This window comes from Rhamphochromis longiceps, linkage group LG5, assembly GCF_057381845.1.
Source record: "Rhamphochromis longiceps isolate RC_006_pf linkage group LG5, R_longiceps_female_GT1.1, whole genome shotgun sequence".
NCBI classification, from domain to species: Eukaryota; Metazoa; Chordata; class Actinopteri; order Cichliformes; family Cichlidae; genus Rhamphochromis; species Rhamphochromis longiceps.
This window is the reverse complement of record NC_140561.1, coordinates 30,889,025-30,912,963: the sequence shown is the minus strand read 5'-3', so window position 1 is coordinate 30,912,963 and position 23,939 is coordinate 30,889,025. Positions and strand designations below refer to the sequence as shown.

At 40.2% G+C, this 23,939-nt stretch overlaps 2 protein-coding genes across 3 annotated transcripts in view; one reads left to right on the top strand and one right to left on the bottom strand.

Moving 5' to 3' along the window:
• Nucleotides 1-23,939, top strand: part of stab1 (stabilin 1) — a 185,484-nt gene that overhangs the window by 17,677 nt on the left and 143,868 nt on the right. The window contains exons 12-24 of one of the 2 annotated variants that reach the window (XM_085407156.1): nucleotides 131-253; nucleotides 6,759-6,890; nucleotides 7,058-7,129; nucleotides 10,163-10,276; nucleotides 10,533-10,586; nucleotides 13,064-13,144; nucleotides 13,263-13,421; nucleotides 14,531-14,593; nucleotides 20,131-20,223; nucleotides 20,578-20,664; nucleotides 20,744-20,855; nucleotides 22,227-22,413; nucleotides 23,654-23,747. In XM_085407156.1, coding sequence (XP_085263282.1) covers nucleotides 131-253; nucleotides 6,759-6,890; nucleotides 7,058-7,129; nucleotides 10,163-10,276; nucleotides 10,533-10,586; nucleotides 13,064-13,144; nucleotides 13,263-13,421; nucleotides 14,531-14,593; nucleotides 20,131-20,223; nucleotides 20,578-20,664; nucleotides 20,744-20,855; nucleotides 22,227-22,413; nucleotides 23,654-23,747 — 1,371 coding nt within the window. The remainder of the gene's footprint in view (nucleotides 1-130; nucleotides 254-6,758; nucleotides 6,891-7,057; nucleotides 7,130-10,162; nucleotides 10,277-10,532; nucleotides 10,587-13,063; nucleotides 13,145-13,262; nucleotides 13,422-14,530; nucleotides 14,594-20,130; nucleotides 20,224-20,577; nucleotides 20,665-20,743; nucleotides 20,856-22,226; nucleotides 22,414-23,653; nucleotides 23,748-23,939) is intronic. The other variant, XM_085407157.1, reaches the window with a different exon arrangement.
• LOC146670316 (E3 ubiquitin-protein ligase TRIM35-like) lies at nucleotides 1,053-5,373 on the bottom strand. The gene is made up of 2 exons (XM_085407158.1): nucleotides 5,321-5,373; nucleotides 1,053-5,087 (listed from the first exon to the last, which is right to left on the bottom strand). The coding sequence occupies exons 1-2, from the start codon at nucleotides 5,367-5,369 to the stop codon at nucleotides 3,649-3,651; spliced, it is 1,488 nt and encodes a 495-aa protein (XP_085263284.1). The 5' UTR covers nucleotides 5,370-5,373; the 3' UTR covers nucleotides 1,053-3,648.

Below are 23,939 nucleotides of genomic sequence, written 5' to 3'. Positions count from 1 at the left end.
TCTGAGACTCACTCAGAGGCTGCTCACAGACTCACATGATCTCAAATTACATCTAGCATACCTAATAATTAGAAACTAACTGATCGATAAATACAAAAACCTGGTCTTCTAAACCAAAATATCTCTGCAGGACTTAAATCAGGAGACAGTATGTAAAAACCACCTGATCCTGGGTCAGTACCTCTACAGGGATCTGACTGGTCGAGACTTCAACCTGTACGGAGGATCCAAGCTGAGGACCAAAGAAAACAAGGTAACACTGCTTCTCCAGACTCCAGCTGCTGTTCAAGCTAGATAGTAAAGAAAAAATGAAAGGTGTAAGCCTGGTTCTTGCCTTTGGAAATTATTTTTGGTGGAGACATTTGTCAAAGCCAAGGAAGCAGCCACTGTTATTCACAAGCATAAGGTCAAAATTTCCTGGAGCTTTTAGTTCAGGTCCAGCGTGCTGTTGTCTGGAAACTCAACAGTCACGACAAGACTTTTTCCTAAAAATCAATCATTGCCTCCCACCTTACACAAACCCACACTGTATCAGAAAATTATTTTTGAAGGTTTGACATCACCTGGTGATGTGACCTTTGAAAGTTTACCCAAAATGCACCCAAATTAAGTTTTTCTGTTTTTTTCTGTTGCTCTCATAATCACATAGACATTAAAGTCCTGCAGATTTTCTGTTGAAACTATTTTATATCCATTAATGAGATTTTTTCTTTAAATTGGGACAAGTGGAGTGATGTTGCAGTGCTCAAATTTCTGTCCGTATAATATAACTAAGCAGGAGTACAGACTTTGACACACAATTCCAGTGATTTGAAGTAGGTGTGATTTTCACTTCAACTACAAAGTGAAACTATTAAGAATCTCTTTCATGGGTCAAGACAGGAGCCCAGCATATTCTTTATTTAACTGAAGTTTAATGCAGATTTCACACATAAGAGCCCCCGGCTCTCTTCTCTGGGACACAGCACAACCACCAGACTGCCAATGTCCAGTCTACATTAGTAAGTTAAAGTTGGTTACAAGGATACACCAGAAACAAAAAAGTTCTTTCAGCATGATTTTTATTCTTGCCACAATTAGAAAAAGCAATATGACAAAGAACTGGAACAAAGCAAAGTGCATGCTACAGAAAATCATTTCCCCTTGCATTAGTTTTGTTTGCATCCATGTGGTTAATATTACACAAACATTTAAGTGATGCAACTCTTCACTACCTCTATCAGCGGTTTTCATCACACAGACTCAAGATAGTGTGATAGTATCTACAAAACCATCACACACCATTGTGTTTAAAATCAGCACTTCTAACAGTGTTATCATCATCGTCTTCTGTCACCCGCCGCCTCAACAATTCTCTATCGTAACATGCTGGCATAACTCGCTGGTGATGGAGACTGGTTATTGAATGAAATTAGTTTTATTTACCAACTGAGTGTGTCCATTACACTCAGTTATATACAATTCATATATCTTCAAATCACAACCCACACAGTTTATTAGATTTTTTTCATTATTAAACGTCTTGTTAAACCAAACAAAACAGTCTGTTAAGTAACACATCATTAAATCACAGCAGAAATTATTTGACAGAAATTATGTTAGGTGAGATGTATAAGGATATTATCTTCAGAATTATGTGACACGTTCTTTTTTTCCAATAATTCTCTCATTTTGTGTCTCTTAATTATTCAACGTCTGAGTAATGGTGTTAAATAACTATATAAACAGATTATGTGGTTACAAGAAAAGCAGACTGGTTACCATGACCCGTTTCCATGAGACTGTTGTGAAGACAACATTAATGGTTCCATAAATTAGATGAACATTTATAAGGCAGAAATAAATATTTGCTGTCCAGAGAGCACTACAGAACCAGAAGTTCTGTCTTCTGTGTTCTAGTACTTATGAAGCAGACAAACACACACTCCCACACACCTCAGACAAATTTAAAAGGTTAATCTCATGAGCATGTCTTTGGGCTGGCTGGGCACAAAGAGAAAACCCACACAGGGAAACGAGAACATGACAACTCCACATAGAAAGTTCTCAACCAACCAGCTGGTTCAAACCCAGAAACCTTGCTGTGAAGTGACAGCAAGGTTGTGGATTTAAACACAAACATTTAAAAACATTGTGAATTTAAAAATAAAAGCATTGTGTAACGCTGTAACTCAGGGTTTTCCCTTCACATTTTAAGTTTCTTTCCCAAGGCCAAAGTGAAGTCACGAGCATTGTGAAACATTATTTTGAGGACTGTATTTCATATACTCAAGCATCTTAGACATTCTTGTTCATGAAGTAGCCAGAAAAATACCCCACACGTTTCTGTCACAGGCAGCGGGAGGTGACAGTGTGTAGAGCAGGGGTAGGCAACTCCAGGCCTCGAGTGCCGGTGTCCTGCAGGTTTTAGATCCCACCCTGGGTTAACACACCTGAATCAAATGATTAGTTCATTACCAGGCTTCTGGAGAACTTCAAGACATGCTGAGGAGTCATTTAGCCCTTTAAATCAGCTGTGATGGATCATGGACGCATCTAAAACCTCCAGGACACCGGCACTCGAGGCCTGGAGTTGCCTACCCCTGGTGTAGAGTGAATACTGGACCCAAATGCAGATCAAAAAATGGAGCGTAAAAAGGTAACTCGAATAATAAAAAAGCGAGCATGAGTAACATGTACATGAGTACAAAAAACACAGAAAAGCAGCGGTGTCCAAACCCAGGCCTTAAGGGCTGGTGTCCTACAGGTTTTAGATGTGTCCTTGATCCAAGACAGCTGATTTAAATGGCTAAATGACCTCCTCAACATGCTCTCCAGAGGCCTGGTTATGAACTAATCATTTGATTCAGGTGTGCAGACCCAGGATGACATCTAAAACCTGAGGGACACCGGCCCTCGAGGCCTGGAGTTGGCCAAGCCTGCGGTAAAGTGAACAGGAACGAAAACTAAACTAAAACCTAAACTGGAAGAAACTAAACTACGACAACTGCAACGAAAGACATGAACACGATTCAGGGCAGGAGCATACAAAAAGCGAGGAAAAAACAGGAACGTGAGCATGACCTGAGCTGAATCATGAAATACCTTGGCGTGACATGACATCGTGAAAGTAACACAGACAACCCGACAAAGACTGAATGAAGGCACAGAGGAGGCTAATGAGGGAAGTGGGGAAACAGCTGACACAAAGGAACATAATGACACCACAGGGGAAGTAAAACAAAACACATTGAACATGGAGACAGCTGACTCTTCAAAATAAAACAGGAAACACTGAAAGACGTAAACATGAGACACAGGGTTGAAGACAAAAGGGGAATCTAATGAACAACGAACTATAACAGGGCAACTTAGGCGAAATAGAAATGAGACCATATTTCTACAAAACAACCATAAATCCTGACCTAAATGTTCCATTGTAGACTATCGAGTAGCTTTTGATTTTATGTATATTGAGGTACAAATAAAACCAATAAATATATGAGAGTACTTCATCACCATTGCAGCAGTCTTTTATATTCACCAGCTTGTACACTTGTCTAATATTTGCGCCGTTAATATTAAAGTTGCTCTACGTTCCTAAACAATTAACAAATTTTGTCTCACAGTTTTGTCATATTTCCCAACTTTATGATGATATGCATCACTCTAAGTGTTCTTTTCCACTGTCACAGTGACCTTCACTGGTAAAATCTTCACTGGCTGAGGATTCTCAGTGTAAATGTAAGGAAACAGGGTGTCAGAGAAGCTGTGTGTGAAGGTGTGCATGTGGGCATTAGTGTCGAGATCAGAGAACGACAACTTTCCTCTGTCAAAGTCCAGATGGACTCTGATCCTCCGCACTTCCTTCTTCACTGGTAGATCCTTCTCAGTGTCTGGTGATGAAAATGCTGAGAATTTACCATTAGAGAACAAAATTCTCCACAGTCCTGACTGAAGACGCCCACTGACCTGGGAGTACTCGCTCAACACGCCCAGTTCCCAGTCCTTGTTGTTTCCAACATCAACATCCCACTCATGTGTCCCTGAGTTGAAGCCTTTAGAGCCGAGAACAGAGCAGGAGAACTTGGTTCTCTCCGGGTTTTTGGGAAGTGGTTTCCGCTCTCCTGATTTCACGCTGCTCAGATTATCGAATACAACAAGTTCTGGGTCGGCAGTGTTTGGATCAAGAATCACAGGACTGTAGAAGACCTTCTCTTTCATTTTGTTCCAGACGTTGAAGGTCAGGTTGCCCAGGTGTTTGGCCACATCTATGAGCACTCCTGAAGCCAGCTCTGGATCTTGCAGCAGGGGGTGCTGCTGGGCTTTTTTAACTGCAGCCTTGTAGTTTTGCAGGAATGAGATGTCTTCAGCTTTGAGCTCCCTCTCTGTGGCTCTGATTGTGCTAGAAAGAGCTGCTATTTCTCTGCTCAGACTCTCAACCTTCTCCTTCATTATCTTAGACTTCTGCACCTCATCCTCCTTCAGGTTAGCAATCCTCACCTTCTCTTCATCGTGCAAAAACTGGTGAAGATTCTTAAACTGCTCCTTAATCTCCCTCTCTGTGCTTTGGGCTTGGACTTTGATGTGTTTCACTATTTGATCATAGCTTCCTTTAACATCTTCAAAGACCTGCAGTTTCTCCTTTAAGGGCTTCAGGGATTTCTGGAGCTCCTCTTTAAGATCCTGTGCAGCCTCATCGATGGGTCTGAATCTGTGGTTGCTATGCATTTTCGAGTCTCGACAGATCACACATATTGGCTGCTGGTGGTCCAGACAGAAGATTTTGAATTTCTCAGAGTGCAGACTGCAGAGTGACTCGGACCCTTCTGAAACTCTTCGGCCTCTCTCGCCTCTCTCGCCTCTCTCCGCTAAAAAGGCCTCGCACAGGTTCTTTAATGCCAAATTACGAGGGGGATCACTCTTTGAGGATCTTCTCTTGCAGCACGGACAATCGCATGTTTTCTTCCCCCTCCACCATTTTTGGAGGCAGTCTTTGCAGAAGCTGTGGCTGCATGACAGAACAACAGGGTCTGTGAAGACTTCATGGCAGACAGGACATAAGAAATCCTCTTCTGATCTGAGCGACATTTTGCCTGTGAATGAAGCTGAAAACACAGCAAAAAATAAAAGTGAAGTCAGTCAGTCCGGAAGATTCTCTGACAGTTGCTTTCACTTTCTGTCGCAGCTCTTTCAGATCATAAAGCAGAGCAAACTGCAGCAGTTGACAGGAATTGCAAGTATTCCTATTTTCCAGTTATCCCAGTGTTCACAGTGTTCCCTCACGGAGCTGTCTTCATTAGTTGGAAGTGATATTTTACGGTGTGATTAGAATCCTTACCGTCTGTCTCTGTTTCTCCTTTCAGGAAGACAAAAACAATAAGCTGCATTTCCTGCTTGACTGCATGGCTTCACACAGTGGGCGGAGCTTTCTCAAGACATGTCATGCATGTCTATAACACTAGTTGTATGTTTGCTCAACAGTATTTCATGTATGGTATCAGAACAGATCGTTAACATGGTGAATTAAATGATAACTAGTCAGGAGTCACAAAATAGATTCAGAGACAGTTCTGTCACAGATCACCAGTTCTGCAGCATATAACACGAGCACTTATCTCTGGCAGTCAGATACAGAAGAGCTCAGGGCTCCTGCTTTATCTGCACGTCTGGGCTGTCTGTCCTTGGAAAGTGTGCCAAAGGTTGCAATGCTCTTAAAGGTGCACAAAGTATCCTAAGAGTCAAGTAAAGGTCTCATTCCTTCATTCATTCAATTTATAATGATGCAAGGTTAGAGTCGCTCATTTTTACATCTGTAACTCTGGGAAAAAACACTAAACCTTGAGAATCGATTTCCTCCAATTTACAAAGTGCTTTAACAGTACTCACGCCTGTTTTTTCCCCCATCACAGGCCCCCTAGATCCACAGGTCAAAGCTTTACTGGACTCTTGTTTATGAGTGGGCCGCTATCAGTCTGAAGCAACATACACAATAAATCTGTCAATTTAAAGATTGACAAACTAAGCTACCAGTTTATCTTGTCAATTTTTCTTTATTAAGCATCTTTGTAACTCCAGACAGAAGTGGATAGACGCAGGTGAACAGACTAATTTTCTCAGTGTTTAAGTCTGTTGAGCCAGTGATCTGATAATGGGATCTCATTGGCTTTTAACCTGCAAAGGGTTTCTTTCTGATTACAGCAGTAAAGAGTTGCAGCTGTCAAGTCTAGAACAGTGTTTCTTTCACTCCACCTGTGTTCAGGCTGTACAGCCTCATTTTCACTGCCGTTGCAGTATGAAGCTTTACACACAAAAGACACACCAGATAATTGGGCTAATTCTTACAATAGGTTTCTTTTTTGCACACATTCTCCCAGCTTTGTTTCACAGTGAGCACACATGTATTTTTAGCTGCAAAAACGGTCATGTTGTCCACCACTGTTGTCATGTCCCCCCCCAACAATACTAGTAATTGTGTCATTGTTGCACCAATCTTAAAGGCTTCCTGTAATGTGTACAGGATGTGACTGGTGGAAACAGTTTACCAGAATGTATTTTTAATGCTTTATGCTGGCTACATTTAGCATCCTTTGTGCTACAATGACAGATGAAGCTGTGAAAAAAGTGTTAACTTTTTAAAAATATGGGATGTTGTATGTTTGTTGAGGGATAAATGTGTAGTCCATGTAAACCTGCTTGAACCTTGATTCTTGTTTCATAACATGCACAGGTTCTTTAAAGAAAGTCTTTTTTTTTTGGTTGTCTTACTCTTGTTTTAGAGGTTCATCTTGCTGGACAACCCCAGAAAACTGTACTCTGTCATCCAGCAAGACCTGCCAGCATCCAATGGGATCATTCACATCATAGACCAGCCCATCACACCCACCGACTCCTCCCCTCGTGATGAACAGGTAAGTAAATACACAAATGATGTAAAACTCCCTGAAAACACCAAAAAAAGAAACAGAAAAAAGCTTAAACAACAGCTGAGTGAAAAACATTAAAACACTGCAGTTATTTTTTTCCTTTACAGTACAGCACAATATGAAACTTAATGTCTTCTTCTTCTTGTGTTAAGTTTGCTGATTTGACAGTTGGAGAGATTCTGACTAAGGACGACAAGTACAACCGCTTCCTGTCTTTGGTTGATGTAAGTATTTGTGTGACTATGCACCCTCACGTTTGTCTCCTTCCTTTATTTGACCGCATGCTGAAATTGTTTTACTACAATAAAACAAATAACACTTACAATTTAAACATTTTAAACCACTTAAATGTATCATACAAACTGGATTTGCTGGGAGTTTATTCACAATTGTGCCACATTTAATGCCAAATCGTTTTATTTTATGCCTGTTGTGGGGATAAGTTCTAATTTCTTTGGATTTCCGGGTGGAAATATTAACAGAGTGAGCATGTATACACATGGTCTGCAAGTTTTTGATGTGTTTCTTTGAGCTGTTTATGTATTTAAAGTAAACATCTGCCATACTACCCTAAAGTAAATACTAGTGAGCTGCACTCTCAGAGTGCTTTTGTTTCTTTTTTCACTGTGTGAATTTTTTTCTTTTCCTTCCTCTCTGCCCTTAATTCCCTTTTAAGGGTTTTTAATGACATTCGTTTAACTCTGGACTCTGGCAGCCCTGCTGCACTCTTGTTGTTGGACAGCAGCCTTTGACACGGCTGATACCATGATATCCTGCTATCAAGGCTGAAATCACATGCTGGCCTAAAAGAGTCTGCCCTCCAGTGGTTTTGGTTTATCTTTCTGGAAGGACTTTTTATGACAACATAAATAGCCCCTCTTAATTATAGTGTACCTCAAGGCTCTCTTTTGGGTCCTGCCTTGTTTGCACTGTATATGTTGCCACTGGGGTCTATTTTCTCACGCTACAATCTTTCATTTCACTGTTTTGCTGATGACTTGCAGATCTATCTGCCTTTAAAAGCAGGGTCAGACTGACTTCAGCTATTATTACGCTGTCTTGATGACTCTAAATAGTGGATGTCTTTAAAAAATTTTAATTAAACGAAAACAAAACATACATTGTCATTTTTGGTAACTTCATTAATAATCACACTGAGCCTTCAGACCTGTGGCAGGTCACAGGCTTTGGAATAGTCTTCCTCTTAATATTAGATATGCACAAACATCTCCAAAAGTTGATTCTGTTCACCTGGACGTAGCGTTTTCAGTGGGAGATACGTTTTGTCACTCTTCCAAGTGACTTCTTCAGTCTCAGCTGACTGTAGAAAGACCATCTCTGAATCGAGGAGGGGGCCTAAGGGTACATCTTAAAATGCTGTGATTGCAGCCATTCCACAACTCTCTGTGACTGGTACTCATGGCCATTGATCAGTGGGCTTTGATCAGTGGTTGTTGATCAATGGTCATTAGAATTTGCTTAATTATGATGAAGAAACTGACCTCCCAGCCCATTGTTCCTTCAGTGGGCTGGGAGGTCATTATGCAAATGTACTGTTTATAAGATTGGAGAAACCTGCAGTCAGCTGAGACTGAAGAAGTCACTCGGATGAGTGACGAAACGTTTCTCCCACAAAATGCTACGTCCAGATGAACAGAATCAACTTTTAGAGATTTACTTACCTGGATGAATGAGTCTGCATCAAGATCTGCACAAACACTTGAACATTTTAAATCGCTACTGAAGACACAATTTTATGGTCTGGCATTAAACACACTTTGACCTAAACATTTTGGTTTTAACACCCTTAGTTGTTATTGTTGTTTGAGTTGTTTTTATGATGTATTTCATCTGCTTATTTGTTTTTTCTATATTTTACTGCATCATTGTTTTTGCATTTTATTTATTTTAGTGGCATTTTACATTGTTAAGCACTTTGTGCAGCATGGACTGTTTGGAGATGTGCTTTATAAATAAAGCTGACCTTGACCTTGACTTTGATTGCTTCCACCTGTTGTAAATGGTATTTCTCATTAGTAGTCAGTTTTCTGTTTATATAGTCCTGTGTTTCATTTACTTGGAGAGGGTCCTTTTGCTTTTGTTTTAGATGATCTCTTTATGTTTTTTTTGTTCATTTCAGGTTGTTCTTTTTGTTTACATTAGGTCCTCCACACCACAGTTATGACACTTCTTTTCCTCATTCTTTAAAAAAAACACCAAGGTCACAGAAAGATTAGTAGTGGAAGTCCTTATGACACTGTTTATAAGAGGTTTAATTTCATTTAAACCCAATTTACAGTGCAGCCTAATACCACCAGCTTCATTCTTTTTTAACTTCTACTCCAGCAGCTCTGGCTTAACTCATAGCATCACATTTGATGTAAATGTCAACTTCCCTCAAGCTTTCCTCATTTTGTGGAAGATATTTTTAATTTCATGAGGTGTCAGATATCATTGTGTAAGTGAGTGATAGGTCTTTTATTACAGAGCCATGCTGTAACTACCTGCAGAATCTGGTCTGGCATTCCTGCTGAAGAATGCATGACCTCGCTAAAAAGGATTCTGTGAAGTCCCCAGATTCTATTTTTTTTATTGCACTTTGGCGATTCCTTAATTTAAAGGCGCATTTAAGTAAAAAAAAAAAAAGATCATTTCATCATTTGACATGTTGTCCGTGCGCTCCTTAAATGTGTGGATTAAATTATTTTCAAATTTGTTATGTTTACACAGCTTCCCCACTTTAAGAAACGCAATTTTAAAATAACACATCAATTTTTTTATGTGTAGCATATCTAACACTGGCTATTGAGCAGTGCACTACAATTTATATTATGTAATGTATTCTACACAGACTATAAACTGATGAGAATTCAGATCATTTAGTTAGACATTTTCAGCTTCAGACTTTTGGGCTGTATGATGCACATACATATTCTATAACATAAGCATATTGAACCACTGTAATAAGGTTTTTGTTTCAAATCAGCCCACCTCTTAGTTTGAATCTCCAAGCATCTATTTTTGTATTTCCATAAAATGATGGTAAATGCCTGTAAAAACAACTTGTTTTGTTTGTGTGAAATCAAGGGTTTTCCCCCCAAAACATTTATATAACAATTTAAATGAAACTTCTCTGACTTGAACTCAGGGAGGCATGGCTTTGCAAGTGTTTAATTCTGTATTCTGTCTGGCACTGAGGCTTAAAGGAAATCTGTGCTAAATCCTCATTTGTTAATCAGATATGTGTTTTTCTGCAGAACTGTGGGGCGCCGCCACCGTTGCGGGGGCCAGGACCCCTCACTGTGTTCGTCCCCACCAACCAGGCTGTGGACCGAGCCCGAGATGGCAGCATCCTGTACATGCTGAATGATGTAAGACCTCAGGGAGTCACTTCTTATGACACTTTTCATCTCTTTATGATTAGTGCAGATAACACATGCTGAGTTTTTTTAATTATCAACAAATCAAATAAGAAGACCAAAGACTTTGTGACTCTGTCCCAAACTTAATTCTTACTGATAATATTCATCTTGAAGTAACCCAGATATGTTCAGTTTTGTTATTTTCTAAAGCACATTTGGTTCCTTCCATATTAGAGATTGTGCTTTTAATATTTTTTTTTTCCAGGCCAAATATAAACTTCAGGAACTCCTCAGACACCACGTGTTTTCCCAGGCTGCGGTGAGCTCTTACCCTAACTCCCCAATCCTTCTGTCAGAGTCATTTATTTCACTTTCACTTGTTGCTTTTTCCTTTCTTTTTTCCTTTTACCCATTGGCGAACACAGATGAAAAAAGACTTAGCTCCACACTTTTATTCTTAGCTTTGCATTGCTCACGGTTCAAAATAGTCCTTATTTATCTTGTTCTGGGCCTTGGTGCCACCAAGACACATGCATTTTTTTATTGGCCACCAGGCAGTGACACTTTCAGGTCACATCAGTAAAAACATGAAGCTAATTTTGCAAATTATATTTATTATTAGAGTCAGAAAGGAGGATTATCCAGGATAATCTCACTGATTGACAATGTGTCAGTCAAGCCAGTGTGGTGTAATTGACCAGTATTTCTGGAGCAGTAACACTTAAATGTCTGTTAAATTAGTTGCACACATCGTTAATGACTACGTCCCTCCATTCATACTGTCTGTTTGTAACAAAGACTCATTTCCTTAAATATATGGAAGCATAGGCCCTGTTAGCTCTCCCCCAGCAGATTGTCCGAGCAGCTGAGAAAACAGGCAGCAATTTTTCACACCAGCTTGTTAATCAACCAAAGACTTAGAGTTTTAATTAATTTGAAAGCCTGATTCTCAGCCTTGTACAACCTAACTGGAAAACTCAAAAACCTGTTTTATTTGATATCATCTATCATCCTGGGCCTTATTAGAGTTTCTGTCTGATTTCTGAGAGTGTTTATCTGACTCAGTTCTCAGCTCAGATAAAATAATTATTGGGGGTGATTTTATCATCCATGTAGATACTAAAAATGACAGCCTCAACATGGCATTTAATCTATTATTAGACTCAAATGGGTTCTTCCAAAACCCACCTACCACTTTCTACACACTCTAGACTATCACTGTAGCCAGATAACACACACCAATTAGTTAAACTTTAAATTTCTCAAAGACATAAAGACCTTGATGACTTAAAAATTTCTGCTTCTAAATCAGATAAAAGTGAGGTTATTGTATACAGTGTTACGGCCCTAGCAGGGCCTCCTCCTGAAGGCGCCTGTGTGGACGTGTCCCACTACCTCTTTTGCCTGAGGTGCCACCTTTCCCTTTTGTGCAGCTGACTCTCGTCAGTAATTAAGGAGATTTAAGTCCAGGGAAAGGTGAGCTCTGGGCGAGAGTGCCATTAGTGTGGTTACAGCTGGTGAGCTGAGTGTTTTGCGGTGTTTGCAGCTAGTGAGCTGTGTTTTTGTGGTTTTCAGCTAGTGGGCTGCATGTCCGTGTTTGCAGCTGGTGAGCCGCACTCTTTTTGACTTACTTTGTACTTTATTGACTAACGTTTGAGTTTTGTTTGTTTCTTTAAATGGTGATAGCGGCTTGACCGTCTCTTTTAGTTAGTTTTAATAGAAACTTTAATAAAACTCTTTGATTTAACCATTTTGCCTCTATCTCCTTTTCCTGACCCGGACACTTTTTGTTACCCCCCCCCCCCCATCGCCTGGACCCTTTTAGGGGAACGTAACAACAGTCCAAAAAATTGTAGAAATCCGGTAGCCTATCTAGCCAGATGCTTACTCTGGATGGCATTACCATTATCTGTGAGGTATCTTGGAGTTGTTTTTGACCAAGATATTTTCCTGAATGCAAACAAATATATAGGACTACTTTCTCCCTTTTGTGCAATATCTCCAAAATTAGAAACATCATGTCTCAGAGTGATGCTGAAAAGCTAGCTTATGCCTTTATTGCTTCTAGGCTGGACTACTGTCATTTGTTATTATTGGGATGTCCTAAAAATTCCCAGAAAAACCTTCAGTTGATTCAAAATGCTGCAGCAAGAGTACTGACGGGGATTAGACAGAGAGAGAGCGTATTTCTCCTATATTGGCTTCTCTTCATTGGCTTCCTGTTAAATGTAGAATCAAATTCAAAATCCTGCTCCTCACATACAAGTTCTTGAATAATCAGGCTCCATCTTATCTTAATGACCTCGTAGTATCGTGTCACCCCATTAGACCTCTTCACTCTCAGACTGCGGGCTTGTGATCCCAGGGTATTTAAAAATAGAATAGGAGGCAGCTTTCAGGCCCCTCTTCTGTGGGACCAGCTTCCAGTTTGGATTCGGGTAACAGGTGGAAGAAGTGGCTTGGGTGAGGGAACTCTGAATAAGCGGTAGAAAATGGATGGGTGGATGTTCAATATGAGCGTCAACCACTGCAACAGAATAAGAATGAAAGGAAATAGAAAGGAAATAAAGAAAAGTCAGACATGTAACCTTTTAATTTTATCAGATGAGTTATTCAGATATTTTTTTAATCACATTTCTGCTTCTAAAAGTGTAAACTCCTCACATTTATTGACCCATTCCTCAAGCACCACAAGTTTAGCCACACTACTGATCAGGGCACTAAAAATATAAACGTCATTAGATATTCTTTGTTCACGGTTGAAAAATCACGGTTATGATTTTTTTCTGTCTCTAGCTGACAGTTGATGATCTGAGCACACTCTCTCGGATTCAGACGATGGCAAATCAGATGGTCAAAATCGCTGCATCTGAGGACGTAAGTATAGTTCATTGGTACTTAAAAATGCATGTCACAGTTTAATTTTTACCATATGTAGGACACACATTAGCAGATGACTTAAACACTAGCTGTCCTCTACTTCTCTGTCCTGCAGGGCGGGATCGTATTGGGTGAGAAGAGCATCCGTTTGATGAGCACCAACATCGTGGCATCCAATGGAATCATACATATGATTGACGGGCTGCTGTACCCGCCCTCCATCCTTCCCATCATGCCTCACCGCTGTGATGTTGTTGACAGCAAGATCACTGTGGTGAGAAAAGACACGCACGCACGCACGCACGCACACACACACACACACACACACAGTCTGAATCAGTTTAGTTCTGGGGGCGAGGGGTAATTAAAAAGGGTGTCAGTAGATTCTAAAGATGTTAGCACATGTGTTACAGCAACGCTTTCACTATCCATCAGTTTTTCTATATTGGTTCTTTCTTTCACACAGTGTAACTCCTAACCTTTTGCCTTGAGTCTGGTTGACAGTTTGCAGATGTAAATGAATATCAGAACTGAAATAGTTGGGGTCACTACTGCTGCATGTCATTGTTTTTTAAACTGCGATGAAGGAGAAACAACAATGGTCCTGACTTTGAAGAGCATTTTTGCCTGTTTTTTGGAGATGAAGCCATAATTGAAAAGATTCTCTCAATGACATTTTTGTCTGTTTATAATACTTTACATTAAATTTTTAATGGCAGGTCATCTCCTGTAGAAATGGAAATATCATAGAGCTGGGCGATATGACCTCAAACCAAAATCACAATTAACATTTGACCTTAATTTTGGTTAAAGAATAATCATGATTACACACTTGAATAAAGGAAGGCACACACATATACAATGAGGGAAAAAGTTATTCGATCCTCTGCTGAATTTGTAAGTTTGATCAAGTTCAAAGAAATGAACAGTCTCAGGCTGGAGAGAGACAGTATATCAGCCAAAAGACATACAAAATACATAAAATAAAACCTATAAATAGATTTTTGTGTCACTTACTGGAGTAAGTATTTGATCCCCAAACAAAACATGACTTAGTGCTTGGTGGAGAAACCTTTGCAGTAAGACGTTTATTGTAGTTAATCACCAGGTTTGCACACCTCTCAGGAGAGTTTTTTATTATGTTGATTACAGTTTCTAAATGTGGGCTTTTATTCATTTCCTATTAATTTCCCAGCTCTAATCATAGCCTTTCTTTCAGCAGGTTTGCCGTTTTCAGTAGAGCAGGATTAACTCTTTTAGTGCATGTTTATGTGTTTGAATCAATGGATTAAAAAAAACAACAGGCAACAACAAAAAAATCCAATCATGACACGTATTACCACCTCCCTCAAAAATTAAAGTTTAATTTTTGTGTGTTTTCAGGGTCCTTGTGTTCACTGCAGTTACCTCTCTGCGACCCAGTGTCCAGAAGGCAGCACCGAGCTGGTAAAATGCATTCTGTTCTCTTCTACTTTATATATTGTTATTACTCTACATCAAAGATAACCCTAGCTTTCAGGGGTCTGAAAAGTAAAGCGGATATCTATCTGCCTTAAACCTGCATTCTTCCTAGTCTACTGCAGGGGGTGACTCATGCAGGGGTGACTCCTCTTGTTAAAAGAATGAAGTCTGGTTGTATAAAGTCTAAGGTGGTGGTTCTCAGTCTTTTTGTGGTGTGTCTCACATCCTGTAGTCATTGGTTATTTAATCATCTACAGTGAAAAGTGTCATATTGACACCTCTTGTTCATCATATCTGGCTTGATGTGTCAAAAACAGTGACGCTTTACACTACATTCAGTCATTCACCCATTCACACACACATTCACACACTGGCAATGGCAAGCTACTTTGTAGCCACAGCTGCTCTGGGGCGCACTGACAGAGCGAGGCTGCCAGCGCTAGCGGGCCCTCTGACCACCACCAGTAGGCAAACATGGGGTTAGTATCTTGCCCAAGGATATTTGGCATGTAGCCAGGAGGCAGCCTGGGATCGAACCACTGACCTTCTGAGTAGTGGCTGACCTGCTCTGCCACCTGAGCTACAGCCACTTTAAGTATGACTCAAGTGCTATTAAACAGAGCAAGGGATTTTTAACGCAGCTTTTTCCAAACATCCTAGTTTTATTTTAGATGCTTACATTATTTTACTTCACACAAGGAAAAAATTATTTCACAAAAACTACCAGGTTGAAAGTTATTACCCCCCTCCAATGCTAGTAGTCAGTTTTTGCTCAATAACAGTCTGCAGTTGCTGGTTTCATTCTTCTTTGGTGAATCGCTCAAGCTCCTCTTGATTTGATGGTCTTCTGGCATAGAGCTTCAGTTACCCCCCACAGATTTCAGTGGATTCAAGTCAAGGCTTTAACCCTTTAAAGCCTATCGTTTTGCGTAACTATGTTTAAATCCCTGTAGAACCGGAACCACGTAAGCTAGCGCAATAATCTTTATTTTTGCATATGAAACCGGAGTTGTACTTACATCTTATGCCATCAGCTTGTCCACACATAGCTTTGCAAAAGCTGCATAAAAAGCGCTTGCAGGAACAAAAACATAATATTCCAGAAATATACTTTGCTGATCTGATCAGCTGTTCATAACACTTCCCACACTGAAATCGATGTCAGCGCGAACGATGGCATGTCCGCCATTACCTGCCCGAAACCGAAAGTGACGTCATTTTCGCGGAAAATATAGTTTTTTACTTGTAGCCCTTAGAAGCTGGTGTTTTTATAAGTCATGTTTGACTTTATGCTTTTCTGAATAGTTTCTGTGATGCTTAGAACTCAAATTGCACTGCCGAAAATAGTTTATTTTGATGCACATGCTGTTTTCTTTGCAAATTTGCATCATAAGATTGTTTTTTGTTTTTTCTGCAGTATATAAAAATTGCTGTATCTCAAAAATAAAACTATGAAGACACTCAAAATAAATCCTATTGTTGGAAACTATTTTTTGCAACTTTTTTGTATTTAAAGTTTTGAGTGATAAACCTCTTAAATTTCTCCAAGTAGAAATATATGTATAGAAAACCAAAAATGATTTTCAATTTTTTTGTAGTTTATTGCACTTTTTTTCAATTTATGTTGTTACTATGGACTTAATGCATACATATTATTAAAATTTGGGCTATAACAGTTGTATTGATGTATAGTAACTTGAAATGCTCCCTAAAATGGCACTACAGCATGTAAAAATATAAAGTAAGCTCTAGCGGCCTTGGTTCTATGGTAGGTCTTAAAGGGTTAATGCTTGTCAATAACATTCACTGTGGTCATCTGGAGGTAAGCGACGATCCAGACCCAGTTTTGCTCGTGACTGCTTGAGATTTCACATATCCTTCTTTCTTCATGGTTTCTTCCACCTTGACAAGATTCCCAGTTCAAGACACTCTGAAGTGTCCCCCCAGCATAACACTCCCACCACTGTGTTTCACTGTGGGGATGGTGTTCTTTGTTTTGTACGCCTGTTCCTTCTTTCTCCAAACATAAGCAGCATCTCTGTGGCCAAAGAGTCCTAATTTTATCTCATCTGATCAAAGGACGCACTTTCAGCATGTATGCTTTTTCTCTAGGTTGTCCTTAGCATACTTCAGGCTGGTTTGAAGGTGTCTTTCCTGCAGGAGTGGAGTTTTTCTTAGTCTGCAACTTCACAGTCCATTCCTGTGCAGGGTCCAAGTGATCATCTTTTTTGAGACTACACTTCCTGACTTGACTAAGTCATTAATTTGTGTCTTGGCAGTTGTTTTGAATGTTAGGTTTATATTGTTGGATTGTCATTTATGCTTAGAAATGTATATATGCTTAGAGTTATATAATCAATTGCATATTGATAGGATGTCTGATCCTTAGCAATCTGCTAAGACTCTGTGTGCCTTCCAGAGTGTTCTGGCATACACACACATCCTAAGGTCACGAGAGAGGTCGTACCTTCTCTAACTGATTTATGGTATAGGAGGACACCTACTCTGTATCTGTTTTAGTATAAGAGCCTTTGTTTAGGTGGACTGCTGGACTCCTGGCACCAGCAGGTCTGGGGAGTCTTCAAAGGGTCACATTTTGTGCGCGCACACACACACACACACACACACACACACACACACACACACACACACACACACACACACACACACACACACGTATACCTACACATACACACAGGCAGTACTCTTTGTTCACATGCATGCCTATGTAAGACGTCATATGTTAATGAATCTATACATATTCATGTAACTATGGCATTATTTTTGTGCCACTATTCTGAGTGCACGTAAAAAAACTTTGAGCACACGTAAAAAAAACGTGCAGGTGCAAGTGTTGCATTTTGAGGAGAAATTTATTTTGAGCGAAGAAAAGCTACATTTAAGTGAACAAAATTCATTGCTGCTGTAACAGCAGTCTGCCGAGGAAGGAGCGGCTAGCAGGTCCTGCGGGCATGTGGTGTGGAGGTTAGCCGGATAACTCGAAGCCAGTCAGTTAAATTAAACAGCAGACCTTTATTCCTTGTCAGCAACATAAGACCATACAAGCCAGGTCTCCACGGCTCTACACTGTCCGTACATACATGTGCAGGGATTGGTAGTCGCTGCCGCCAGGCCGTTGCAATGGTGAGGTCTGTCTTGAGAGCAGAACACGAGCAGCATGTAATGGCTGCCACGCTATACTCACACACCCCCTAGGAGACTCCCCCCCTAGTGGTGCTATAAAACAATAAGGGTTGTTACATCGCGTGCAAAAAATGGAGTTTGAAATATCACTCTTTCTGGGTCACAAAATAAACTTTTAAGATATTTTCATGCGAGAATGGTGCTGTGTAAACTTCTAATATCTGCTCGATTCATCAAGACATCACATATTTGCATAAGTGCTCTAACGTTTTCGGAGATGCCTGTTACCCACCAGCTGACCGGGTGGTCACTCGGGTTAAACATAATATATAAGGCTGAACTGACACCACCAGGTATTATAGGAAAAACCATAAAGCCTTTGAACTAAAACAAACGCTGTTGTGACAGTGATGTACACTGTCTTGTTGGTATATATGCATGATTTGTATCACCTTAATGTTTCCCTCTCACCACATAACCAAACCGATATCATGACCAGCAGCTTTTACAGCTGTGGCTCCAGCAAACATCAGCTGATACTAGAAAGTAATATTAAATAAATTATAACAACAGCTTATCAAGCTTGAACATGCTGCTGTTGTTTAGCGCAACATCCGCTGGTTTCCTCTTTCTGGCGCAAAGTGGGCGATAAACAAACAAGGGAGACGATCAACTGATCATTGATCAGTTTCATGATTGAAGTAGAAACGGGAGAGGGAGGGAGAGAGAGAATGAGAGAAGAAGAGGCAGCTGTGCAGCAACGTAAAGACAGAATAACTCCAGCTTTGTGTCTTTTTTTCATTCTAGCTGAAGTACGGGATGAATCGCGTTCCTTTTCCCCTCAATACGGATGTATTGTAATTGGTCCAGCCCAGAGTTGATCATGACCAATTGGCTAATCCACCACCTTTCATTGTTTATACCATTACAAAAACAAACAAACAAACATAAAAGTGAAAAATCATCATTGCCCCACGGGGCAAATACCTGGTACGCCCAATGGCCAGTCCAGCTACGCGGTCAGCTGGTGGGTAACGGGCATCTCCGAAAACGTTAGAGCACTTATGCAAATATGTGATGTCTTGATAAATCAAGCAGATATTTGAAGTTTACACAGCACCATTCTTGCATGAAAATATCTTAAAAATTTATTTTGTAACCCAGAAAGAGTAATATTTCAAACTCCGCCACTCTGTGTTGGGGCTCAAGAGTTGGGAGTTCGTCTTGTAATCGGAAGGTTGCCGGTTCGGAGCTGATTGGAGACCAAAACAGCCAATCAGATTTTTTTGCATCCAAGTCTGTGATTGGCTGGTTTTGTGGCACGGTGAACAGAAAGAGTTGAACGCGCACGGGCAGAAATATTGAGAGCGCAAGCAACACATTGCGAGCGAGCCCAAATGCAAAAACTGAGCGAGAGGGGCTGCTTTTGTGTGTGTATATGGATAATAGCAAACACTAAAATACATTTTTGCTCGCAGCAATGAATTTTGTTCACTCAAATTTAGCTTTTCTTCGCTCAAAATAAATTCCTCCTCAAAATGCAACACTTGCACCTGTCCAATTTTTGCGCGCGCTCAGAATAGTGGCACAAAAATAACGCCATATGTAACCACAATAAAGAGCAGTGCTACGGGGGAGCTAACTGAGAGTGACTGGGGTTTGAGCGGAAGGAACGGCGCTCGTTAGAGTTCTCTCCCTCGTGCACGAGCAACACAAAGAGCTCTGGTGACTTGCGTCTTGCTTTTCCCATTGTAGTAGAATTGTCTTGGCGTTCCAGCAATAGGCCTGTGCTACACAGGCCTATTGTAGCACAGGCCTATTGCCTATTATGTGGCAGTCTTTGAATTTGTTTAAGATTTATTATTGCAGTTCTTGACACTTGGAAAAATCTTTTGCATGATGCTTTCTAGATGAGAATCCTCAGTTTTAACTGGATTTTAAAAGCTTTGAGCACCACAAAGTTATAGCACAGCAGGGGCTTGTAAAAGAGCACTGGAGAAAACTTTGACAAAAACTTTAAAATTTCATATTGGGATTAATAATTTTATCCTCCGCAATAATTACTTTGTCTGGTTGCTTTTCTGCCTTGCAGTTTGCAGAGCTTATTGATTCGCTCTTCTGCTTTTGTGTTCACCTGATTCTGCCTAAAAAAATCAACCTGGTTTCAAGTGTTTGAAGTTCACAGAAACCATCAGTCGTGCCATGATTTGATGTTGAGAAACCCCTCTTTTCTTAGTTCTGATGCCATGCTTTTCACAGGGACACAATTTCGAATGCTCTGGGAATCTTTCCCAGCATCACTTTGGTCATTTTGCCAGCCAGTGCGGGTTTTTTTTATGTGAACTAGTAGCAAAAAATCTATGCTTCTGTCTATTCAGGGTAGTCATCTGAGCGACTGCGAGTACGTCACATCTCCTCTCAGGCCATCGCTCAGCAAAGGCTGCGCCAAATACTGCAACACCACCAAACAGGTGAAAGAGGAACTGGTGCTTTATTTTTAACTTGATGCAGCTGAGTTATTATAGGCAATCATTTTTACATTTGCTTTTGTTTTATGTAATTTGTGATTTTTGTTTTGTCCGATCAGTTTAATTCTGCTTAGTTTCCTGTGTTTTATTAGTTTTTCATTTTAATTATGTGTGATATTTATCAGGATGTTCACAGTTGCTGAGCTGGATTGTCGTCTTTTGTCACTTCCAATTCCCCAGTGGTGGATTAGTCCTTATTGAAACATATATTTAATACATTTGAAAACATTTATTGGTTTTGTTCTGTTGTGTGTGTGTGTGTGTGTGTGTGTGTGTGTGTGTGTGTGTGTTTCACAGGTAGCAAAGTGTTGTAAAGGTTTCTATGGTCCGGACTGTAAGCCCTGCATCGGAGGATTTCAGCATCCATGCTACGACAAAGGAACTGTAAGGAGGAACATTCAGGCAGCCTCGTCCCTCGGCTGATGTGTTTTAATTTTTAATTTTTTGCTTTGATTGCACACAGTGCTCTGATGGTATCCATGGTAATGGCTCATGTAGCTGTCAGGCAGGCTGGACGGGTATTGCCTGCCACATCTGCTCAGATCCAAACAAACATGGTGTGAACTGTGATGAAGGTAACGCCTCCTCTTAGCTGACAGCTTTTCACTATGTTCAATGAAATGTCCATTTCCAATTTGATGTATTTACATACAGAAATTATGTTTTTTAAATTTCGTTTTAGTTTTTTCTTTTAAGTTCAGTTTTGGTTCTGTTGGTTTTCAGAACGACTTTGCTTGTTTCATTTTGAGTTTATTGTTTATTTAATGTTTATTTTTTTCTGTAGTTCTTGTAAGTTTCTATATTGATTCTGGGTTTTTACCCCTCAGCCGTAAAAGGCTTATGGGGCATTATTGTCACCCTGCTGGGCGGGTGGATAGCATGGTCATGCACGTTTGGGAATGTGAGTTATTGTAAATGCTGTAAGTCGAGAACAAGGCAATGTAGGATTTTGAAATTTATACTGTAGGTCTGTCTACTAAAAATCTCAGATGTGTTCAAATTGCAGTGACCTCGAGTTCATGGGACCTTGAGGTCAAATTTTCTGAAAATCTTGTGATTCTCAATGAGGCAATGAAGGATTGTAAAATTTATACCATAGGTGTGTCTAATAGGAGGCTGAGGGATAACACTGGCAGCAGCCATTATTTTTATTTCCTAAAATCAGCATGAATTATGTATTATCCTGAGAATAAAATGGCCTTTGGTATTCTGAATTTTTTTATTGGTATTCAGAAAAGGTACTGCAATATCTTTCTTTTCTGAATACTAAGGGTCATTGAGTTGCAGACATGGCATCCTGTCTCAATAAATAAATTAAGCCTCCTGATGCTTGTTGAGTTGATAAATTTGAAGAAAGTAACAAAAGAACGAAGTATGAGCTCTACACAAGAGTGACTGAGCTCCTCAGCCTGTATATAAGCCCACAGACACCCTATGAAGGAAGCTCATTTCCTCTGCTTCTATCCTCAGTCCTATTCTTTTGGTGAGGTTAGGAATGTAGAACAACCAGTAAACTGGCCTTCATGCTGAGCCCTTTGTTCACCACAGCAGACCAGTACAAGGTCCACATCACTGCACCAATCCTGACATGAATGGCCTTCTTAGAATTTTATTGTCGATCCATCCAACAGTGGTTGAGGCCCTTTACCCAGAACCACATAAATCACACTAATTTATGGACCTGCTAGAAGAAATGAGGCCAAAAATATGATTAATCTTTGGAAATCATATTTACAAATGCTTCATTTTTACCCTTATATCAACATCCAGTGTCCTGTTTTCTGAGGCTTAACTGGATTAATATTATTATAATAACTATTTAGTGTGAAAAACCTCTGTATATGGAAATAAAGTACTGTACAGAGGGTAATGGAGGTGCATTTTGTTTAAAATTTCAAACTAACTGACTGAAAATTATGACATAATGTGTATGTGCTTGTCTTTAGATTGCCGCTGTGTTCACGGAACGTGCGATAACCGACCAGGCAGCGCTGGTGTGTGTCGGAGAGGTTCTTGTTTGGAGGGATTCTCCGGGGACCTGTGTGACAAGACGGCCATGCCGTGCAACGCAGACGGACTGCTGCAGCATTGTCACATCCACGCATACTGTAATCAGACAGGACTGGCTATTACGTAAGAAAATACTAATCATAAAACCATTACTATAACTTGATGCTGAGAGATCGTTTTGTGTTGAGTCACTTTTTAGGTGTTGTAAATTTTTAGACAGCAAAAACTTTCTTGTTCTTGCTGTGGCTCCTGAGGTCTGTTTTTGGACATTTAATTAGCATTCTGGAGCCATCCCCGCTCGCTTACTCCTCAATGTCTGAAACAAACTGCACAAAACTCTCTGTAATCGGATGTATCCTCAGTTCTTCTTTGGACTACGTTTTCGGATTAAGGTACTTGTGATAATCAAGGATTAAAGACTTTGTACAATACCTGCAATTTTTATGTTTCACTACTGGCCTGAAAAGGAGGATGCTCGATCAGATCTGGGGTTTTTTGTGAAGTAGGCCAAGTTTTCATCAGAAATGCTATTCTAGCTTGCTTGGCACTTGCGTTAGCATGACTGATCTTCTCGTGACAGATGGCATACTGTTGGCAGATGAAGCTATCAGACAGATAGACATTTGTGACAGTTTATTCATTGATACAGCTTTGTTGTGTTTGGCCCAGCATGAGAAAATTATCCTTTTTTTTTACCCCAGATCTCTCCATCCATCCATCTATCCACCAGCCCACCCTGTTGAGTCCTTTGTATCCACCTGCTCCCAGGACACCAAGTGTTCTTGTGCCAGCCAACAGACATAAACTCTTCCACATGTCCTGCATGTGGAGGAGTTATGGCTCTACTCTGAGCGCCCCCTGAATAACTTAGGGCCTCATCCTATCTCTAAGTGGAGGCTTATTTTTCTCAAAAATGAATGAATGAAAAAATGAAGTTTGAACAACTGCACACCCTGGGTTTTGTGATGAGGAAACGTATAGCATTTCTTGTTGTTTTTTTATGTATATATAAAAGCTAAGTTTTACTTTGAGTTTTATAATTAAAAAAAACAAACAATCTAATGGGCGTTTAAGAAACTGCCCTGAAATTCATGTGGAAACGTTTAATCAAAAGCCATAATCAAGCCAAAATGTCTCTTCATCCATCATCTTATGATCAAATAACTGCCAAAGGTTTAAATGCTGGCGTGGTTAAAATGTTCTGGTTGTCCTGTACTGTTGTTTAAATAGATTTTTAGTAATTCCTTCAGCGATGTTCTGTGAAGAAATAAACAACAGGGATTTGTCACCTCTGTTATTGCATCACCTGTTGAGTTTGTTTAACTGTGTGTGTGTGTGTGTGTGTGTGTGTGTCTTACATAAGGTGTGTATGTAAGGATGGATATGAGGGTGACGGTCACTCCTGTACTGCCATCAACCCCTGTCTGAAGAGTAACCGAGGAGACTGCGACACCAATGTAAGATTATTTCTTTGTGTGTGTGTGTCTTCAAAGCAGTGATAGGATTTAGGACAGAACCCCCCCGGAGTCTAGACGCTGATGGTGGTGAAGGAAGAAGCCTGAGGCTGTGAAACGGGGCTCTGACTGAGGTGTCTGTGGGGTGGGGATTGGGAGGAGGAGGGTTGAACGAATGAGGGTCTGTAAGGGAGT